Here is a 24122-nt window from a genome sequence, read left to right as displayed (position 1 = left end):
GAACTAACAGTGGACTCTCTTTGATTGATGAAATTATTACAGGATATACTTATTTATATTCAAGCTTGAAGGAAGTTTGTTATACTCATTTCCAAGATGCTTCATATTAATATTTCTCTGCATTCTTTCCAATTTCCCCAATAAGTCAATTTTTGTATCCAATGAGCATGCTCAGTCCTCTACAGGGTACTTTGGTATTGCTCCTCCTGGTCTTTTGCCCATTAAGTTTATTGTATTTTGACAAAACTCAGGATTCTCCTAAGGTTATGGATATCATCTTCTATCTAGAACATTTCTGGTGCTATGTAGACCATCTAAGGCACAACTCTCAAAGAATTAATACTGGTATTACATGATGATATAGTCCAGGTATTTTACTAGTGTGGCTTTAGAATTAAAATGAGGCGTATAGAAAAAGGGGATAGCACTGAATAAACAATGAGGAACAAAATAAGTGGTTCATACACACTACCTGTGGTCATACAGAGCACAAAAAGTTTATACAAGGAAGAACCTGATTAGAACTTGAACACCAGAAATTTCAGAGAAATTTCAAGAAAAACATCCTGAGAGGGAGAAAATAATGGCCAGCCCTTTCTGTAGTGGCCAAGAAACCCACGTAGATCTTCCCAGAAAGTAAGCTTAATCTGAAGAAGACTTACTCTTGAATTATTGGAATAAGTTGTATACCAAGATCCTCACAGTAAAACCATCTTTCAAAAAGGACATCTGTTGATTCTCCAACATAATATCTGGGAAAAGAAAAAGAATATATATCATGTAGATTTCTTAATAAATATGTGATATCTTTAATACAGAAAAGAGAAGACAATTTGTTTTTTAAAATAATGTGATATGTCATGAACATTGAAAAATGAGTGTATAATGCTTTTAATTTATTCAGACAAGCCTGAAAGGATGGGAAAACTGGCTATGTGTTATCAATGAGATTAACAGAACAGAAGTTTGTAACCAACTAACAGAATAGGAAGGGACTTGGAAGTCTTCTAGGCCAATCCTCTACTCAAGCAAGAGACCCTATATAATTTTAGACAAATGGCTATCCAGTCTGTTCTTGAAAACCTCCAGTGATGGAGCTTCTACAACTTCTGAAGGCAAGACTGGTTGATTATTCTTACTGTCAGGAAATTTCTCCTTAGTTCTAGGTTGCTTCTCTCCTTAGTTAGTTTCCATCCATTGCTTCTTGTTTTGCCTTCGGTGCCTTGGACTCCCCTCTTCTTTGTAGGAGCACCTCAAATATTGGAAGACTGTTATCATGTCACCCCCTAGTCCTTCTTTTCATTAGACTAGCCATACCCAATTCCTGCAACTGTTCTTCATATGTTTTAGTCTCCAGCCCCCTAAATTACAGTATATTTAACTCATTAGATAACCATAATTATATGGCAGCAAATCTATAATCTCAAGAATGAATATTTTTTCTCATGATAGGAAGTGCGATAATTTCCCCCAAGGAAGTGGCAGATGGAAGAGGATTATGAATCCTTCTCCCTCCAGTTGCATTAAAATCAAAAGAACTTGATTAGATGAAGTTTTCTGCCACCACATATATCTTCCTTTAACTCAGCATTGATAAAAACTGCATACAGAGAGAAATATGTCATTTTCTCCAGTATTGGGTTTCTGAATATTTTAAGCCCTGTAATGCCCATCAAAGCCTGAATGCTTGTAGTCTGAGAAAGAGAATAAACTCCAAACATCCAAATATGCTCCATTCCATTGCATACAACACTGGACTCAGATCCACTAATACATTATGGTTTTCAGAGGTCTGACTGCATACAGAACATCTTTATTTATTTAAATTTATTTGTCATATTTAGAAACCACCTATCTCCCTGGACTCTGGGACGGATAAATAAAATGTAAAACACTTGTAAAATGTTAAAAATGTAACTGAATATAAATTTAAACTGAAAATTTACAGTGGGATAAGAAAGTGTGACATTAAAAGTTCATTAAAAGGGGGGGTGGGATTTCAAAGTGTTAACCAACCCTACAGCTGTGCTCTTCTGTAAACACCAAGCAAGATGGCAGAGCCAGTTCTTTAGATATTTTTGAAATGTCATGATATTGGGGGCCTGCCTTGACCCTGGGGGGAGAATATCCAAAGGGCAGGGGCAATAGGAGACAACAATGTCTTTTTGGATCCCGCCAGTCAGAATTATTTAACTGACAGGGTCTACAACATACCTTCCCTGTCTGACCTGGGAGGACAGGCTGAGGTGATGGGGGGTAGACAGTACCATAAATAGCCTGGCCTCATGCTGTGTAAGGTTTTAAAAATCATAACCAACACCTTGAATTGGATCCAGAAACCAACTGGCAGCCAATGCAGCTCACACAGCAAAGGTGTCACATACGCCATTCTTTGTCCAAGATTGCTCATGCAACTGCAAGCTTCCAAATATTTTTCAAACATAGCCCCATACAGCTCATATTGCAATAATCCATGTCCAGACTAGGACATGAGTGACCAAGCAGAGTGTATATGCTTAATTCTTCAGTTGAATTAAACATATAATACATAAAGTTTGGTTCTAGTCACCCAAGACTCTGTAGAGAAGTGAGAGCATCTCCCACAGATAGAACTGTCCATATGCTCATATAATTTATTAGTGAAGATAAAGGTTTTAGATTATTTTTCAACTCTAGCACCTGTCAGAATGGGCTTATAATGATACAAACAGATTTATAACAAAATGATATCTCACCTCAGTCCATCAGTTTCTGTTTCTAATCTTCTCCTTTCAACAACCAGTCCCACAGAGTTTGCATATCTTTGTGGAGAATGTGGAATCCTGGCTGGTAAAAGAAACATCTAAGAACAAAATTAAAGTTGAAACATGTAGCAACAGCAGGAGGTTTGGTTACATCTTCTCTGATATTTCAGATGGTCTTTGTTCTCCCATTCTACTTTTCCTTGAATGCCTTGAGTGATTGAATAGGAGTTTAGCAATAGGAGGAAATGTAATGGGAAGAAAGAACAACCTTGAGGAACTGCAGGAAGAGCCCCTACCAAGATAACAGTCAGATAAAAGAAATCAAAGTCTGGAGCAGACAAGACCCTCCTCTCTAATTCTCATGAAGCTAAAGGGGAGGGGGAGGATACATTCAAACCTGTTGTAACATTATAATAAAAACAGTATTAGCATTCATTTCCTAGTATGGTCTCCCTTGAAAGGGTAATGAGGATGAGACAGAGGCACCATGCTTTCTGTGAGATATGCTCAGCTGTGCAAAATGAAAAGTTCACCTCTTGAATAATTGCTGGCTCAAAGAAGTGTGTGCTGATGCTGTTGATTGCCCACTGTGTAGGACTGAATCGCTGCTTCCTGCTGAGCAAGCAGACCTTGTACAGAGAATGTAGGAAGAATATAAGTTAGTTATGAGGAAGAAAACTTAGCAAGTGATCTAAGTTTTTAAGCTTTTAGTGAAAAGAGTTGAATATCTATCAAATTTTCCTTCTAAGGGGAAAATGGACATTAGCTTAATCCTTAAGAAAGGAACAAGAATAAATAAATGTTTTTTTTAATGATAGTGCCTTAAGAAACAGAAGTGAAGATAAACAGAACATGTCTCTATAATTGTGACTTGCAGTGCTTTTGACATGTCTCTGTTCGTTCATGAAAATAACCTGACATATATTACAAAAGCTACAAACTTGTAGCAATGCTCCAAGAAAAAAATTGAAAATTGGAAGAGCGCAGTTTATGAGAAAATAAAAGATTTATTAGGGCAAGCAAAAGAGACACTGCGGTAAAAGCTAACAGTAGAAGCAACTCTACATAAGAAAAATAATCAAAGTAACAAAGAATTGCCAAAGAGTAATAATTAAGAACAAAAGATATAAAATATATTCTGCCAAGCGGGAACTCAGGAAATTATATTGCAGAGAATATTGGCTTTGAGCTTCTGGGGAAGTAGACAAACTATTTTCTCCCAAGGGAAGAAGAAAACAATAACACACTCCCCTTCCTAGATAACCTCATCAGTGGAGGCAGTGATGGCAAATTAGAAACACCAGTGTATCAAAAAACTACCCACACCACCAAGTGCTCCATTACCAAACTAACAACCCAACCTCCCACAAGAGAAGCTGTGTAAGAACACTATTTAGACAACCGTAAATACTCTGCAGCAGCCCTGAACAAATGGAAACAAAGCATGTAAACAATGTGTTCTAACAAAATGGATATCCACACAACTTTATCAAAAAGTGCCTGACCACTCAACTGACACAAGCTGTGAAAAGGATAACATTGCCATACATCAAAAACATCTCAAAAATCAACAACAGACTATTACAACCACGTGGCATCACCATAGTGGCATCACTAAAGCCCTCCAAAACATCCTAAGTAAACTAAAAGACCCAGCAGCCCCAGAAGAAAAAACCAAGAGTTAGATACAACATATAACAGTCACTATGTAGGACAAACAGGTAGAAGACTAGTAGAGAGCATCCATGAATACCAACTAACAGTCAGAAGACATGATGAAAACTCCTTAAATTCACCAACACATGGACAGACTCAACTGGGAATCTGTGAGCATCCTAGATCAAGCCAAGTCCAAAAATGCGAAAGAATTCCTGGAGCCCTGGCACTCAGACAAATTGGCTATCAACAGGCACATAGAATAAACAACATCTGCATACCATTCAAAAGAGACAATCAAAAAGCCCCAAATACCTCCTCACACAATCAACACCCATATGAGCCGAACAATCAAGAAGTAAACAATACCCCAATCAAGGAACTACCAACACAGACTAACAAGCTAATACTAAACAACAGCCAGATCAAGGAACACACTAAGAAGGCAAGTCACTTGTATGTAAACAGAGAGCAAATCCCACTCCCTTCTAGCACTGATGATGTTACTTAGTTTGGTAATGAAACATCTGCAAGAAAACTACCAAACTCAGAGAGCACCAAGGACCCTACAAACAGAGAAACTGCTGAACAGCAGACAGGAGGTTAGATCTTTGAATACCTGTCCTTTGGAAGAAGATAAAGTAAGATGGTGGCAATTTACAACTCATGAGGAACAGGAGAAACAGTCTATTGACCTCACCCCTAAGTTTTTATAAAAGGTATCTGACTGGTCTATAGTTTAAGATCACAACAGAACAATTTTAAGACTTATTTCTTCCTACTAATCCAAGTGGGGCAAATGATATTGCCAAAGAATAAAAAAAATAATAACCTCATGGTTGCTCAACAGTTATTCCCATTCATCCTGTTTGCCATGGAAGAAGAAGGGCAAGAAGATAATACGGCAGGGTAATAACAGGCCTTGAAAATGATATTAGTGGGTTTCTAGAATCATACTGAATTATGTAGTTGACAGGCTATTGTCATGAGATTAGTTGTAGTTCATAAGTACTAGTAAAATGCCACTGCTTAGGAAGGCTTTAACATTAATACTGAGGAGACTCAGTATTTTAGTCCTTCAGAGGACTAAATCTCTGAAGTAACAACCTCAAATAAGACTTGTACCTTTAGATGTAAGTGGAAATGCTCCTGTAAAGTAGCCTAATAAACTATTCAACATCTAGCATTAAATTAAATGAAAATGTTTGTTGAACTATTGTAAAAATTCCAATAAGAAAAAAAATGGAAGAAAATTTAAGCCATCAAATAAACTCAAAATGCTTTGCGAAGATGTGAAAATAAAAAAGGAAAATGTAAGAGATTGAAAGAGTTAGCTCATCCTGAAAGTATACATAAAGGATAGCTCAGCATTGTAGACAGGGTCTATGGAAAACAAAAGGTCAGAATAAATTAAGAATAGGAAAAAAAGGTTTCTTTAGATATATTCAAAAGAATTGCATCTGAGGGTATTTATGGGAATTATGGGTGAACCTTATATATTATCTTTGCAACTGATGAAGTAAAGTCCAGATGATTGGAGGACATAAAATGTAATCAAAGAAGGGTGGGATGGGAATCTGGGGACCTAGAGTCATATTAGACTGACATCAATAATTAGGAAGCCGTAGAGCAAATCATAATGAGATCAATCTATAAGCACCTGGAAAACTGTGATAATGGACAGAAGACACCATGTCCAAATTATTTACATAGGAAAAAGAAATTAATCCACAGGTACAGACTGAAGGATACCTGATGATAGAATTCACATACCAGGCATGGCAATAAATCTCAACTCTCCCATCAAGCTGAACAATATCAAAGAAGAAAAATTATACAGATTTCTTTAAAGATAGCCTGGAGTAAATACAGAAACCTGGAAACAGTCAAACACAGAAACTTGGAAACTGTAAAAGGGATTCCCCACTCTCTTTTATAGTGAGTTCATTGGGACAGAGTCTCTTTGAATAATTTGAAATGCTAAATTGCTTTTTATGAGTTATGCTGCCAATGGGCTTGCCTACTATTTCTTGATTATTTAGGTTTGTTCTCCATTTTATTCTTTTCCCAGCCTCTCCCAAATCTCCAGACATTCAATCTGTGTTCTGAAGTTTCTTATAGGAGAAGTTTCACAGACATGACATGGCTAGATAAATTTCACACATACATGCACATCTGCCTACTGAAGAACATACATTAGAAATATATATGTTTTCACCAAGGGTTTAAATTTTAGTTCTTTTTTTCCCTTATTGTTGAGGTGAGAGACCTTGGCCGACCTTCAGAGTCAGAATCATAAAATCATAGGGCTAAAAGGTGATGGTCTTCTAGTAGAACCCCTAGCCAAGGCAGGAGACTTTATAACATCCTGAACAAATACTTGTCCAATCTTTTCTTGAAAATCTTGAAAACATTTTTGTCTTGAAAACATCTCCTCAGGATTTATATAATGATTCTGAATGGTCCAAGTACTGATTCTAGCTTTACTATCTTCAGCCCTTCTGCTATCTTTTTAATAGCACTTGTGAAAAAGTTCTTAGAATAGCTAATTAAAATTATATTGTGATATAGTTTCACAATAATGATAATAACAATAATAATATACTTTAACACTTCAGATTTTTCAATTTTTTTTGCATGATGTGCTACCAAAGTGGGAAATGGAAAATATACTGAACTGTCTCATGTAATTATTAAATATATTATTACATGAAAATAATATATACCAAAACAGAGAAATACTAGAATTACAGTTTGAGATTTGCTTGCTAGTTTATACACAAACCTATCTTTACCTCTCCTTCTTTAATGTGGATATCCTTGTGTTTTCCCTTTTCTATTATCTTCAGGCACATGTCTCCCTGAAGCTGGTAAAACAACTGTGTAGGAAGGAGGAAAAAGTTAGATTAAAAACATGGCAGTGTTTTAATATATTGTAGTCTAAGTTCACGCACAGTCATATCTGGAGCTCTTATGGCTAAAGCAAACTTAATAGCTCCTGGAAATATTATTCATACTATGAACCTGGTTCACCTTATTGTTCTATATAGAATTCTGTATAATATCACAATAAGCCCACTCTGATCTTTTCTCAATTTGTTGGTGGGACATAGTGTTGGTGTGACATAATCTAATACCTCGGGAATCATTTTTAACAGTGGATGCTTTATCAAGATTCTTTAGCAAAATGTGCAGCCCTGCAGTTTATATAGTCCAAGTAGATTGTGTTCTTTCTGGAAGCAACTGCAAGATGGGTCTTCCCTCAGAAAACCCATATAGAGTTCAATTCTATTTTTTTTCAACATGAGGATGTTCCAAAGGGAAACTGGGGACTATGGGATTAGATAAGTAAAGTACCACATAATGTACATATTATTCTATAAATATATGGAATCAGAAGAAATTTTTGTTCTTTTAGCTTTTGTCCTCATGCAAAATGCAATATATAGGATTTGTACTATATATATGAAGTCATTTTTAATAGTCCAATATAAATTTTGCATACATGTTTGCTTTCTTCACTGAATAAATTATTGAGATTGTATTTATTTATAACCAGCTGAAGGAACACAACTTCACTGATGCAAAGAAAGAGTCGCAGGACCAGTAACCAAATTATTCTACTCAAATAACTCCTTTTAAGAATATATTTCATAGTTCTTCTATATCTGCAGGTGGGAGATGCCACGATGAATGAAAAGCTGATTATAAATAATAAACTAGAATATATCTATGCTAATGCTTTTTTATGTTTTAATCTGTTTTATGCATTGTTGAATCACTGTTTCTAAAATAATCAGTTTAATTTGGGAACAGAAGAGGGTCAGACGGAAATTCTTGTTTACTATTCAGGGTGAGGTTTTTGGACTCAGTTTTATTTATTTTATTTATTTATTTATTTTATTTATTTATTTATTTGATTTTTAAATTTGCAACGTAAATACATTTGTCCTTTCCAACAATAAATAAATAAATGAGAAGATTCAATATGTTTCCAAACGAAAGCTGACCTGCCGTATCTTCCATTTTTATGTCAAAATGTCAAACTCTAGGTGAATTTTTGGTGTGAATTCATTTCATTTAAGGACACAATCCTTGGACAATGCTCAAGCTTCCTTTATGTTTGGTAGTGAATGTTTTGTCTTATTTTATTACATATTATAGATAATAATACTGTACACATTATAAGTCCATATATTTTGCTTTCAAGGTGATTGCCGTTCAAGTCATAGAATTATAGCAGTGTAGCTTATTACTGTATTTTAGTCATTTTGTTTATATTTCTGTTGCAACAAGATCACAGGAATTAATAATCATAATTCAAATCCAATTATACTATTCATAAATTCAGGAGAATGCAAACTTTTAAATCACTGTCAATTCACTCACCATTTTTCTGAATGCTTGTTCAAAACTAAAACGGCTACAATTAAGTATAGTAAAACAACTCATTTAATCAAAATGGCAAATTAGATAACCAATTTAGAAGAAAACTTAACATTAACATAGAGATAACTGGAGGGAAAATGGCCTATAAAGGAAGGATTTATTAATATGGATAACAAGGAAAGAGGAACTTTTTTTTCTTATGGTGACCCAATTGTACAACAACCTAAAAAATGGGTATATCTGGCGGCAGTGTTTTAAAATTTTACTGTCTAGTAAAACCTGTTTGTGTGGATATTTTAAAATGGTTCTTCTTAAATTTGTTGAGGTGAGCTATTTGTTATTTGGTGCTTTTTATTGCTGTAGTTAACGGTTTTCTATAGTTTTATACTTTATTGCATTACACTTTAATTTTAATGATAATTGAATATTAGCCTTATATCATAAGGTAGAGGACTTTATAAAAATACTATTATATAATATATTTATGATTTTTCCCCAACATTAATGGATATGTGAATTCAGCTATTATTGAATGTCAGCTGCTGCTCATTTTTGTTTCAGGTTTCCTGGAGAAATTTGAAAAAGGCAAGTTTGGTCAAACTATAGTTGTGTCAATGTACTATTCGAGACTCTCATTTTAAACCAAAATCACTGAAGGAAGCTAAAATCTGGACTATCGGTTCCTAAATCAAAGTAGGAGGAACCATGTGGGGAAGCATATCTCTTCTTGTATAAGTGGGATGATGTCCCTTGGATGTTGAATGCATTTATGGATAAATGTATCAGGGATGCTTATGACATTAGAGGTGTATTAGCTGGAGAAATGAATACACATGTACTTTTGGATGCAGATGATGCTGTGTTGTTGACCAAAAAACTAAACTATATCAGATGTTACATAGATTGTATGATAGTTTGATAGGGAAAACAGAGTGAATGAGCAACTTATAGATAAATGGTGAAAGATTAGACACATAGATGAATTGTATAGATTGGTAGGTCATTAAAAAGGGGAATTGGATGGAAATGTACAAAGGCTTTTAATAAGGTAGTATGTGATCTGTTGGGGGGGGGGGGAAGGAATACTATTTAGTTTCTAGGGTGTTGACCTAGAAATCAGGAGACTGTGAATTCTAGTTCTGCTTTAGGCATGAAAGCCAGCTGGATGCCTTGGATCCATTCACTGTCTTTCAGTCTACTGAGTTGTTGTGGTCAAAATAGGAGGAGGAAGGAATATTAGGTAAATTTGCTACCTTGAGTTATTTATAGAGAACAATAAAGGTGAGATAAAAATCTAAGAAATAAAAAATAGTGAATAAATAAAATGGCTGTGTACACGATCAGGATTCTGGTCATTTTGTTATATGGAAGTACTGTAAGAGTTGGCTTCTCATATCTTCTTTGGAGAAAGTAAACATACTTTGAACTTAACGAATCTATTTTTTTCTGCTTAAGAAGATTTCATGAGGATTGACCTATTTGTGATGAAATTTAATTAGCCTAGATGTTTATGTCCTTTATACTTGTTAAATCCCTGTATAACGTTCTGTCTTGGTTGTAAATGTTTAATTTAACATTCAATTTCAGTCTTATATTTCATTATTGCACTGAATTATGTTTTTAAGAGTTTAAGGAATGGAAAGAAATATACTGACATCTAAGGGATACACAAAAAATTGCAGGCAAATCATGTTTTAGAAACACTAAGTACTTTTTTCTGTTTATTTGTTTATGGCTTAAAAAATAACTAACCATCTGGCTATTCAGGATAACATATTGAATTACTAAATCTGATTTGGCAAGTGTTTTGCTGAGCTTCAGCTATTCAAATAAGTAGCTTCAATTATTAAGAATGTGCAATAATGAATAACAAATGCTACCACAGACTTTTGGCAATCCATCCATTATAATAATCTGTCTGACACAAATAAAAATAACATTATTTAATCTTTAATGACTGGAGATTTCTGAATAAAGATGTACTTAATGCACAGACATGATGAATATATCAGTCACCTGCTGGACTGGCTACAGTGGATCTTCTATACAAGCAGTTCTTGACTTATGAGCACAATTGGGACTGAAATATTGGTTGCTAAGACATGCAGTTGCTAAGTGAGTAATCATGTGCCTGGACCCAACTGTAAGACCATGTTTACTATGGTGATTAAGTGAATCCTTCTGCAATTGACTTTTATTTGATGGACATTAACTGGGAAAATAGAAAATTGTGACTGCAAGACTCTGCAATTGTAGTAAATGTGAGCTGGTTGCCAAATGCCCAAGTTGCAAACATGTTACTATGTGGGTGGTGCAATAATCATAACATCAAGGATAGGTCAAAAGTCACTTTTCTGAGGCCATCGTAACTTTGAACCATTGTTAAATGAACAGTTATAAATCGAGGACTATCTATATATCAGCCTTTCCCAATTTGGACTCCTGCAGATGTGTTGGTTTATATATAGTATTTCATAATTCCCATCTCACTAATTGGCAAGATGGAATATAATGTAGCTGAGTCATACCAAATTGGGAAAAGATGATCTAATCCAATACTACTTATTCAGATTTTCATGATAAGCATATAAGCAAGATATACAAGCAATAGTTCTCATGTCTCTGAATTCTGTATTCGAAAACAAGCAAATCTAAATATTACTGGTAACTATTATCCCTTTGTTTTATTATTTTTTTTAAAAATGAAGAAGATACTCATTGTTGTCAATGGGCTAATAAACAGCAGCCAGAAAAGTCTTTGTATGGAGTGTATGATGAGCTGCTTCTTTTTATGCCTTGCCTAATGACAACTTGATTTAAGGAATCACTTTTGCCTGCAAATTAGGTGAGGCAGTTTGCAAGCAATACTGTTATCTATTGCTGCCCAACAACTGAAGAGGGAGAACAATAGTGGTGAAGGAAGGGACAAATGCAGACAAGAAGTTCTTCTATCCAAAAGCAGCAATTTGCTTCTGTAATGGGTTGCCTCTCATGTCAATAGTCATGAATTTGAACCTATGCATTACCTCCAAGCATCTAACTTCCTGCTGTTTTGTTGTTTTAATTGCTGAAGCAGTACCAGAAAAGTAATAATTCCAAAAGTATTATTTCTTATTTGTGAGAATAGCTCAAGTTCCCTTTTTGACTTCAGCATCTTCAATATCTTGTTTCAGATTAAAGAATTCCATCTGTGTCAACCATTTCCAGAGTCATCAGATAATGGAATCTAGATCCCCAAAGTTTCTTCCAGAAGAAACGCATTCACGTCTTAAGCTGCCATGGAAATCTATATTATTACCAGTGGAATAATTAAACGGACATTATTATTCAATAATTAATAATTAAATAATTAAACCCAGACAGCTGAATTTCTTTCTTTTGACAGAAATTGAATATAATTGCAAGGGCAGATCTATAGAATATTTTGGCCAATTTTCTGTCATCTAACTCATATATCAGCATTCTGTAAAGAAAAGTTTACTTTTTAAATGATGTTCCTTGACAAATCTGCATGTTTAATCAGAATAGCTTTTTAAAACTGGGAGGAATTGGAACCAATCATTACGGTACTATCAGTATATATATATAAAAAACAAGACTTGCAATCTACATCATCTTCATTTAGAAGTAGTAAACATGGACCTCATTTTCACACTTCAAACATAATGGGGACTGTTATTACAGCATGCTGAATGGGTGATATGACTGAACCTTATACACACACCGAATTCCAGTATAGATATTTAGAATCAGTCATAAGAGAAAGATGGTCTGATTACCTTATTCAATTTGAGCTAACAGTTATGATGATTTGACAAGGGGGGGGGGATAGCACACAGAATTTTTTATCACAATATCAAAGAAAGATAGATCAATCTTGGCTACTCTACACCATGATTCAAGATGGGAAACCTTTGTGGGTTCTGTCCCTGAACCCAAACATTTTCTGAAGACCTAAGCCTTTTAATATATCTTAGCATCTGAGAGCTCTTGATGAATACAATACAAATTATGGCTTCCATTATGTTATTTTATGTACTTAATCATGGGATATTTATATTATATGCATTCTAACTATTTTTTAACTAAATTTTAACCCTATTTTATATTTCATACACTTTCTGGACAAGCACTGTATGACTGATGATAAAATAAACATTTAAAGTAAATATTTAGAAAGTACATGTACATGAGATGATAGGAAGTTATTTATTAGATTTAGAGAGAGAGAGAGAGAGCATGCTGGTACCACTGCATTCTTTTCTTTATTCCCAAAGATTGTTGTGCTATAAACTGCCTGATTGAGCTGCTGCAAGAGATCATAAATAATGTGAAACTGCTGGCAGCATGTGGGATTATGGGGAAATAAGCTTACAAGAGCAATGAAAAGAATAACATGCGAAAGAACAAGCATGCAAAACTGCAAGTGATTTTTTAAAAAAAATTCTGAGTCATTTGAAGAATGGCTCTGCTGAACTGAACATTTTGAACATGGTGCCCAAGTGAATTGAAGAGACTAAAGAAAAGAATGCTATACTTCCCAGTGAAATTTCTCCAGAATTTTCTTTCTTGCCTCAAGGCAAAAAAAAAAAAAAAAAAACAACCCAGAAAAAAATCAGTCTCTAAAGAAGGCATCAGTATACCACAGGATCACCATTTCATGAGATTTGCCCATGGTACCTTGTACAGAAAAAAAGAAAAGAAAAGAAAAAAGAGCAAGCTGCAAAATGAACAAATATCTATCCCAACTGTTCTACCCACTTAATACCTTCTAGCAAAGTGGTTGTATTCCTGGTCCACATTATTAAATTTTGTCATTTGACAGGACTAAGGAAACATGTCTTCTCTGTCATGTCCCCCACCCTCTAGAATAGCATCCTCCCCCCCTCCCAGATATATGGATGGCACTTTCCTGGGGTTCCAAAAAGACCTGGCTTTGGATTCGGGCCTGGGGTTAATTTGTTTGTGTGGCCCTAATTGCAATTGTTTGTTATTCTTTAGCCCAGAAGCCCTGTTATGTATGTATGTACTGGTATGTATGTATGTATGTATGTATGTATGTATGTATGTATGTATGTATGTATGTGTGTGTGTATATTCCTTATCTCACTGTGTTTTTAACTATGTTTTCTGTTGTTTGACTTTGCAAACTACCCAGATCTACTAGCGTGCCTACTGTGACAGATTTAAATAAAATAACACATATGCTGCTGCTTCTGTAATGTGAAAAATATGCTTAAAATCAGGGATATAAAAGATAAATCTTTAAAAGTCCCCAGTTACTTAGTATTAAGCAATATTTTATTCTACCTATCTCACAATGGTTTTGATAAGATAGGAAAGCATACTATAGGGCAGGGATCCCCAACCCCTGGTCCATGTACTGGCATTGGGCTGTGGCACGCCAGAAACTGGGCTGCGCAAACAAGCCCCCATGCACGGGATGCAGGTAGCCTACGAAACCACAGCCCCTCCAGGCCACTGAAAATCCTCTCTTCATGAAACCGGTCCTTTGTGCCCAAAAGGTTGGGGGGCCGCTGCTATATGGTATCTTGAAGTTTTTTGTTTTAAAACCTAATTAGCAATAGTTGTCTACTGCTCTCATTTCCTTTGTCTCGCCAATCTTTCAGACCACTCCAGATAAAATCTCCATTGTGGAAAGTAAATAATTTGCTTATTCTGTTTATAATTGTGAAATGTTTATACTTATTTTAGTCGTGTACATCATATTGTAGAACTTTTTAATTTATATTTTTACAATGAAGACCTTTTCCTAATCTTACAAGGAAAAACATTAAGCTTTAAAAATTATGCACAACCAAGAGATAAATCCAAACCATTACCTCTTCTCCTTCTTCAATATGGTAATCTTTCCGTTGGTTTGGTCCACCAACAAACATTATATTGAGCTGTCGGTGATGCCTGCAGAACAATATTTTTTAAGCATCAACTTTTTAAATACTTTATTCAGTTTCATTGCTGTCCCTTTCTCATAGCATAGAAAAAAGTGGCATATAACAGTAAAAGTATTTTGTTTTAATGTTAATAACCATAGACAGCAGTAACCGTATAAAACACTGAAAAATTAAGGCATAAAAGGATTTAAAAACTTCAGAAAAGGGAATGATGTGGGGTTTTTTGTTTTGTTTTGCTCCATTCAAATCAGAAGTAACTTCCACCCTGAAGTTTATTTTCATGGACAACTTGAAGGAAGAAAAAAATGCTTGCAATATGTGATACTTGCCATATGTAATTCTTTGCTTTTAAGTTCCTTGGGGAGAAAGACATCTTCAGATCTACCCTACCATGTTTTGTTTCTTTTGTATTATTTTATTGAGTATTAATGGGGTATTGTCCTTATTGAAAGAACAGAGGCAGGAAGTGAAGATACTGATGTAATCATATAATCTACAAGTAAAATTCAAACTATATTGAATTCCCATTGGAGGCTCATTCAGATACAATGCAAAATATATAGGTTTTTGCTGTAACATTCCTATGCTTCCTCTAGTTTATGCATTTTTTTTCTGCCACTAACTTTTTTGGCATAATTGTATGGACTTGGAAGCTTATGTGTCTGTTTTTGATTAACTACAGTTAACTATGTTGTCCAAACCAAACAGCAGTTACTGCCAGCCCAAGACTAAGGAACTGTAGTACATAAATGTTATTATGGCAACTTTTATAACTTGAAAATTCCATTAATTCAACAAAAAGTATTATTTTGTGTTTGTTGGAACTTATACTGTATATCTTTTTAGGAAACGATACATGCTTATGATCAGAATATAATATTGCAACATAAGATGTGTACATGTATATGTTTGCTTTAGTGATTCCCTTCAAAATAGAAGTTGTTTTGCATATTAATTTGTTCTGGAAAAATCATTGTTTGATTGATTAGATCTTTAGACAATATATATTAATTTATATATTTAATTTCTTCTTTCTCCCATTAAATAAACTGATTTAACTGTTAACTTCATATGACAATAAATGTAACACAGGTTAATGAGTACATGAATTGTATTTTTATACAGGATCTCATTTTTATTGTTTAAAATAAATAAAATATATCAGTTGTGCATGAGTAAAAAAAAAAGAAGACAGCATATGAGTTTTAGGCAGGAGAAGCATGTAACTCAAGGCTTTTGTTTTCAGATATTTCCTATTTGTTTTTGTATCTTTCAAATATCAGCTTATCATCTTCTCCATACTCCACTCTAGATTATATTATAACTTTTCTAACAAATAGTTGAAAAACAGTTACAGAAAACTTAGATTTGGAGCTAAAGAATTACTGTAAACATGCACATATATCAACAAACTTAGGAATTGGCAAACGGGAAGTGAGGAAGACATTAACATATTGTATATATGAAACCCAAAAATGTGCAATTTCAGTTTGCAACTATGTAAGGGCAGTTTTGCTCAAGAACCTCAATTAAGAATAATTTTTGCATCATCATAACTGAATGTGTAAGTTTAGATACATGCATACTTTATTTATAAGTTAAAACAATTTGTACAATCTACAGACTATTTTGATATGAGAAATATCAACAGCTTCTGGACTAAAACAGTACTTCTAGAAAAGTACCTGCTATGGATTTTTGTTTAAATTAGAATCCAGAGTTGTCATTTATTGATTGATAAGTTTCCAAATATAAAGCAACCTTTAGGCTAGCTTAGCAAAAGTTGAGTATAATCAAGCATCAATTGCTTTGTTAGAAACAAATTTATCCTTGACTTGTACAAATCTTTGAAAAAATTATTAGTAGTAATAATAATGGTACCCTTCACTTACATAAGCTTATTGCATACTGGAGGCAGAAAAGCATCTTTGTTTTCTTCTACCCATTTCTTCACATTCACAAGTGTGTCCTCCATGACTCTATAGCAATATACTCCAAAGGAATTGGTACACGAATTTACGAGGTCTGGCAACCGTTTTATATGCTATTGCATGAGTGTCTCTGTATAATTGGAATGATGGGTGTATGACAGTGCACTTTCCTCAGCTGAGTTTAAGATCCAAAAGGTTATTTAGCTGATGACTTAGCTGAAGGGCAATCTCCAGAGTTTAGCCAATGATCAACTCACACATGAAAAAGTACCGTATGTCTAAGATATCTTCCTCACAGAAATTTGTTCAATTTTAATAAAGAGAATGCATTGGTAGAGTGAATTATTTTTGTGTCCTCTATTCACCCTCACACATAATTACATTATTAATATCTGGCCTATGTGTAACATAACATTTCAAGATAAAATGTTTCTAAAATTAGTTTTATTTCTATCAAATATAGCTTTCTAGAACGTGTGTGTTTACAATATATCTTTTCTGATATACCATTTCAGATTTAGGTTCTGTGTAAGTAAAGAAGGCTTCCTAAAGTCAGTGTTACAACTGACTTTACGGAACATGATTATGGGAATATTTACAGTAATTGCCACCAACTTGGATAATTAAAAGGAAATTAAACAAGTAACAGAGGATAAAATTATTGGGACCTACTAATTATGATTATCATTAATAGTTTGATTTCTCATGATGGATCCTCTAGCATCCTGGAGTGTGCAAGAAAGCTTTTATTACAACTGAGCAAGCCGCTTGCTTTGAGGTTTCAAGGTTGCTTTCGTTGACACTGCAGCCACATTTGATTGTAAATGCAGAATAACTGGTAGAACATAGACAAATGAATTCCCATAGCATCTACTGATCTTTTCCTGACACTCCTGGTTATTCCTTCCCTTATTCCTTCTCCTCTATAATTAATTTAATGAATCCAAATAGCAGAAAGATCCAAAAGTGAGTTTCACTTTGTTATTGTTAAATAGATAGGTTTGAGTTGCACAACATGCTGCTATTACACATTTTTGTTGTAAGGTTACTCAAATATGATAGATAAAGCAAGTTTATAGAGCAGATATCAAGTACCATCCATAGAAAATTGTCCAGTGTTTTTCTATGAAGGAACAGACAGGGGATCAAGATGGCATTTCACAATGAAAAGATAGGCATATTGTGCATATGAAATAGTTACTGATTATCCCATATTCTATCTTTGGCCAATATCTCTTGGGAAAACCTGGATAGCTGCAAACATGTTAGTGTCCCAAAGGTGCTTTTTCAGGAGGCAATTGGACTTTCTTGTTTTTCTTTGAAGACATTTCGTTTCTCATTCAAGAAGCTTCTTCAGCTCTGACTAGATTAGGAGTCCTCAAACTTGGCCCTTTTATGACTTGTGGACTTCCATTCCCAGAATTCCTCAGCCAGGCACGCTGGCTGAGGAATTCTGGGAATTGAAGTCCACAAGTCATAAAAGGGCCAAGTTTGAAGATCCCTGGACTAGATGGTGGGGAATGGAAGGATTTATATTCCTTGCAGACAGCTGGTCATTTGCATTCTTTTACATGTCATTGGGGTCATCTAGAGGATTATATGTGTCCTCAGGGTCACCTGAGTAGTGCAAATGTGTGTGGAACCTTCTGGCTGCAGGATATTTTCTCGTTTCTGTAGTCTGCAATATTTTCTGGAAATATATTCATATTTTCATTCCCTACCATCTAGTCAGAGCTGAAGAAGCTTCTTGGATGAGAAGTGACACATCTTCAAAGAAAAACAAGTAAGTCCAGTTGTTTCCTGAAAAAGCAACAACTATGGGACAACTATGACCTGGATGACTGACAATCTCCATAGACGTGATGGATTAAAGTCTTCATCCTGGTTCATCCAAGCCGGGGATAAATAAACAACATGGCGACTGCTTTGGAAAGAAGGTTGCAGTTTATTGAAGAGCCAGAAAGATGGTTCTTGCAGGAAAGACCAGAGAAAAGAAGGGCTGAGCACATGGGTAGTAGGTTTTTATACCCTCTCTAGCCTTTTGTTTGGAATAGTTTCCTTTTCCTGTGGCATGAACTTTGAGGCTATTTCCTGTGTCACATATTCTGACCTGAGTGTGCCTCTCTGGCACTCCTGTTGTTGGTGGGTTAATCTCATCATATATCCTGCTTCCCTGGTGCTAGGGCTAATGACTCCTAGAGTTTGGGTGGGGTATGCAGATTTTAGATGTCTTTGTCTTCTCCTAGCTCCAGCTTTCCTGATAGTTTACATTTGCATTTGTATAGAGCTGGCTTCTGCTTGGGACAGAGACTTGGGGGCAGGGTTGGTTTCTGCTTTTAAAATCCTTTTGAGGAAATATATTTTTCTGCCCTTTTAATATTTCCTTCTCTGGGGGGCTGACTTCCCACAGACATAAAACATGTTAGTGCTGCAGCAATAAATACATATGTAATAAAATATATTCTCAAACCATATTGACTCCAAGTGACTAAATCAGTGCAATTTTCTTGGCAGTATTATGGAAGCATATTCCCTTTACCATCTAGGATTTTTAAAATTTTCCATTTTAGTTAATCTGATATTTCCATGTGGTCCCACTTACATCTAATAAGACCAAAATGATTATAAAATAGACTTGATTTAGAACTGATTTTATTTTATTTCCCCACTGATTATTAACAATATCTGATTTCAGTTACTTGCTCCATGGATCTTACAGCAGCAATGTCTGTTCAGCTAGAGATTGTTTTTAGATCAAGCTTTAATAATTTAGTGTTTTTGTTTATACAGTAAATTTTGAGTGTAAAACTGTTATTCACAGAGCAGTTTGCTATTTGAGTTGACAGTAAATGGCATAATTGCACAGTAATTAGGCTGATTGCACTAAAAATTATCAGCATTAGTGCTTCGGTAACCCCCTTCAAAACCAAAGGGTTGAGGCCCTTGGTAAACCTTTTTTGGCTGCTGTTTGAGCTTGAATGTCTGCAATTTTGTCTGTGAGCAAAGGAAGACTCCCCCTTTTGCTGTGTGCTTTTGCAAAAGCTGAATTAGGGATCTGAAAAAAATGAATAATCTGTTAACAGTTTGAATTATCAATACTTGTTTATCTGCCAAAGAAGCTGGCATTATGTTTTATATTGTTAAAAGAAATAGGGGGACACACCTGGGTTGGACCATAGATGCACTTTTTAATTTCTTGGGCATCTCGAGGGACAAAAGTTTTCACGGTTACTTTCCAACTGAAAGAAATTTCTCCTCTGAGAGAAAGTTCAATCTCCTTTCCTTTGCTCCCGCGCTTCTTTGAACGCCTGCGACAATGTACTAAGACCCGGGGACGATCCTAACGCACCCATCCAAAGACGCTGGATCTAGGGCAGGGGTAGGCAACCTTGGCTCTTTTATGACTCGTGGACTTCAACTCCCAGAATTCCTGAGCCAGCCATGCTGGCTCAGGAATTCTGGGAGTTGAAGTCCACGAGTCATAAAAGAGCCAAGGTTGCCTACCCCTGATCTAGGGCAATCGATGCCCGACAGGGCAAAAGACAGCGCTCCTCTAGGGATTCCGTGCTGGCCAGATCGGCAGAAGCCCAACTCCCCTCATTCCTCATCGGAGTTTTCTTTTCCTTGCCTTTCTCGGCCACGATCTTTCGGCCCGTTTACCCCAAAGACGCGGGTCTCCTCGATCCTCCACTCAGGTTTTCCTTCAGCGCCCGCCCCATTTGCCGCTTGCCTTTGCTACTTAGGGCCTGTTTCACCTCCCGCTCTTCTCCCCTACCGGGGAGATGGCAATCAACTACAGGCCCCATCCCACCTTGACGCTCAAAACCCTCCCGCGCTGCAATGGAGTCTCATAGCGTCACGGCCGCGCCAGGGCCTAGTAACAGCCGTCACCGTTGAAACAACGCGACGGCTGAGGAAGGGGAGAGGGAAAAGGCCGGTCGATCGGCAAGAAATAGAACTCGTTGCTTCTGCCCCTCTAGTCGTGCTCGGAAATTCAGAGCAAAAAGAAAAACGGACAGAAACAAAAAAGTAAAAGAATGTGTTGAAATGGCGTCCGCTGCAGTTGAGCCCTTGATAAAGCGTTCGGGAAGAGTTGATGTCAGGGCTCCAGTGGCGCAATCGGTTAGCGCGCGGTACTTATACAGCAGTACACAGCAGAGCAATGCCGAGGTTGTGAGTTCGAGCCTCACCTGGAGCACAAGTCTTTTGGGACCATTCGCTTTTGGGATATTTCCGCGCATTTATCTGCATCTCGCTTGCTACGTGCTGTCACGGATTCATTCTACGTGGAGAGCTACCAGGCGAACACAATGAGAATTGTAGTAATTCACGGATACAGAAGCACTAACTTTAAAACTGCTTATCAAACTGCAAGTTATTGTTAGTAAATCTTTTCATTAGTATAAAAAACAATAGTTGCATTTAAGAATCAGTTAAATATTTGTATTTCATATTTATAATTCTAGAGCAAAAATATTCAAGTGGTTTGATTTCATAGTACATCTACTTGTTTTTTTTAAAAATATTACATAGGATCTCATAGCTAGATTCCAATTTTAGGTTGAACATGTCAATGGGAAAATTAAACCAATATTGAATATTGAAATTTTCCCCAATAACATTCTGGAATTGACTTTGTGTGTTCATTTTACAATTGTTACAGATATACTTAAAATAATAACATAGGGTAGGTAATGGTTAAGCTATATGCTACAGAACACCAGTGTTTCTCACACAATCTGAAGAAATCTATGATCAACATTTGAGAAAGAATACTTAATTGTTACTCTTTTGGTAGATTTAGGATCCATTCAATTTTAGTAGCCAAACAAGTACTCTATCCATGAAGAAGAAATGTTTCATATGGTAAATGTCTCCTCAAACAACACATTTAACAATAGGAAAAATTATTTAAAAAATAATAAAAAATAACAAATATTTGGATATTCATCCATAGAGCATCTGAGCTTTGACGGTCTTAACACCATTTCCTTCAACTATCACCATGAAAGGGCATTTTCAGCAACAAGTATTAATATAAGTGGATTTTTTTCAGAGTTAACCAATTCACTCCATACAAGTACAGGTGATCCTTGATTAATGACCAGTTGCTTAGCAATCATTCAAAGTTACAGTAGACCTCTCCAGAGCTACTTATGACCTGATTCCAAAGTTTCAACAACTACAACTTCTCCCCTCCCCACAGTCATGTAATTGCATTTTGGATGCTTGACAACCAGTTTGCATTTAGGGCTGTTTGCAGCCTCCCACAGACTTGTGACTGTGATTTTTAGTGTTTTTTACTGATTTCTGACCAAAAATGCCCACTGGGGAAAACGGGTGTACTTACCAACCACGGCATTTGTTTAATGACCATAGCACTCACTTAACAACCATTACAAAAAAGGTTGCAAACTCAGTCATAGTCACCCACTTATTGACCACCATGCCTGAAGACTATAATTCCAGGCTCAATTTAGTTGTAAATCAAGCACTACCAGCTGTACATGCCTCACATTAAGATATCTAAATGATGCATTATGTGTAGCAAAATAATTGCATGGATGCAGTCAGAAATTAAGTTTGCCTAGAGCAGGCCTGAGTAACATGTGGCCTACCAAGCAGTCTTGTGAGACTATTGGTGTTTTTGGAAAATTCAATAAATCTATCACCGCCAAATACTGCTGCTTCCTCAAATATTTTGGCAAGTGACAGCAGTTTGCAACCACTTTCTCTAATGACTTTCTCAACAAATTAGCAGAGATTGCAAATAGTCATCACATGATCACAGGGAACTTGCAGTCATAAGTATGAAAAAGTTGCCAAACTCATGGGATCATGGGATGCAACTTTTTACAACCAGTCGTAAGTGGACGACTACCTGTACCATCTAATAGCTAATTAGTGCACCAGCTCTTCTTTTGTGGCCTGATTATTTTAAATTTATTAACATGGCTCTTTCCCCCTTTACAAGGTGTGCAGGCCTGGCCTAGATGCCCTCACTTCTTAAAGTCTTTAAAGCTTGGAGGACCCACAAAGAAACATAATAAGATGCACAATGCTTATTTAAAGAATCCAAAGATAGAAAAGTCCCATCCGTTAAAAACAAAAATCATCCCTAGGAATGTTTTGTTTTACACAAAACTGAAGAAGATAGTGTAATCTTTTTTTTATCTTTTAAGTGATTTCAGGTATTTCTTGACTTACAACCACAATTGAGGCCACAGTTTCTGTTGCTAAGTGAGACAGTTAAGTGAGTTTTGCCCCATTTTATGACCTTTCTTGCCACAGTTGTGAATTACTACAGTTGTTAAGTTAGTAACACAGTTGTTAAATGAATCTGGCTTCCCCATTGACTTTCCTTGGCAGAAGGTCACAAAAGGAGATGATATGATCCTGGGACACGGCAACTGTCATAAATATGAGTCAGTTGCCAAGCATATGAATTTTGATCATGTGACCAAATGATGCAGATGTTGCAACTGTCATAACTGTGAAAAACAGTCATGCCACTATCTTCAGTGCTGTTGTAAGTTCAAATGGTCACTAAATGAACTGTTGTAAATCGAGGACTACCTGTAGTAAATGGACAGTGTGCACAGATTTACTACATGCCACTTTATTTTTAAAAGGCAATTCAGCTTCTATATTTTTTTTCACATGAATGTAAAAGATTGCATTAAGTGGCACTATTTTTAAGATAAAAGTTAAATGACCAAACTTAAGGACAAAAGTGAGTATTTGAAAAATAAATACATCAAAAGGACGGTTTTCCGAAATAAAGGGCTGCCCATTATAATAAAGGACATTTGGTCACTGTAAACATTTCTGATTTTTCTCAGGCAGAGGTTAGTGGCAAAATTAAACGCAACAATTGCAGATACCGGGGGAAACAATAACGTTTTCATTATCAGAATTGCTCCACACGGGTAGAAAAGTCACCACCTTCCTTCCCATATGCAACTCCTGTCAAAAACCGCTGGTTTAAAATGAAGAATTGCACAAACGACTCCTTCTCAACGCGGCTCGCTCTTCCTTCCAATAGCACAGGGGTGTCCAATCTTGACAACTTTAAGACCTGTGGACTTCAACTCCCAGAATTCCCCAGCCAGCCATGCTGGCTGGGGAATTCTGGGAGTTGAAGTCCACAGGTCTTAAAGTTGCCAAGATTGGACACCCCTGCAATAGCAGGAACGTGATGCGCAGCTCAGAAGCGCGCAATGAAATGAGTGGGAAAAGCAGTGAATGGGAGAAATGTCAACTGTGCCGCCGACTCTTTTGGCCTGCCTCCCAATTTCCCTCTTCTTTGTATTGCCTCCTTCCTACGGTAACACATTTTCTGACACCGATCTCCCGGCCCCGCCCTTCCCTCCATCTCTTGGGCTGCGCCTCCGCCCCGCTCGCATCCTCAGGCCAGGCTCGGCCGGGTGAAAACAGCGCCTTGGCAGGAAGTGCTTCCGATTCGTCTCCGCCCAGCTTCGGGGGGA

General features: G+C 36.1%; 1 protein-coding gene and 1 non-coding gene across 2 annotated transcripts in view; one reads left to right on the top strand and one right to left on the bottom strand.

Moving 5' to 3' along the window:
- Positions 1-16679, bottom strand: part of HAAO (3-hydroxyanthranilate 3,4-dioxygenase) — a 29356-nt gene extending 12677 nt beyond the window's left edge. Inside the window, exons 1-5 of the mRNA XM_015813103.1 lie at positions 16597-16679; positions 14633-14711; positions 7196-7279; positions 2736-2842; positions 663-752 (exon numbers count right to left, since the gene is read on the bottom strand). Of these exons, the coding sequence (XP_015668589.1) occupies positions 663-752; positions 2736-2842; positions 7196-7279; positions 14633-14711; positions 16597-16679 (443 nt within the window). The remainder of the gene's footprint in view (positions 1-662; positions 753-2735; positions 2843-7195; positions 7280-14632; positions 14712-16596) is intronic.
- A 4060-nt stretch (positions 16680-20739) lies between these two features.
- TRNAI-UAU lies at positions 20740-20833 on the top strand. Its single transcript has 2 exons — positions 20740-20777; positions 20798-20833. It is a non-coding gene; the product is annotated as a tRNA-Ile (tRNA).
- Positions 20834-24122: the final 3289 nt, after the last annotated feature.

The sequence above is a fragment of the Protobothrops mucrosquamatus genome, unplaced genomic scaffold (assembly GCF_001527695.2).
Source record: "Protobothrops mucrosquamatus isolate PMUCROS unplaced genomic scaffold, P.Mucros_1.0 scaffold139, whole genome shotgun sequence".
NCBI classification, from domain to species: Eukaryota; Metazoa; Chordata; class Lepidosauria; order Squamata; family Viperidae; genus Protobothrops; species Protobothrops mucrosquamatus.
This window is presented reverse-complemented; position numbering and strand designations above follow the sequence as displayed.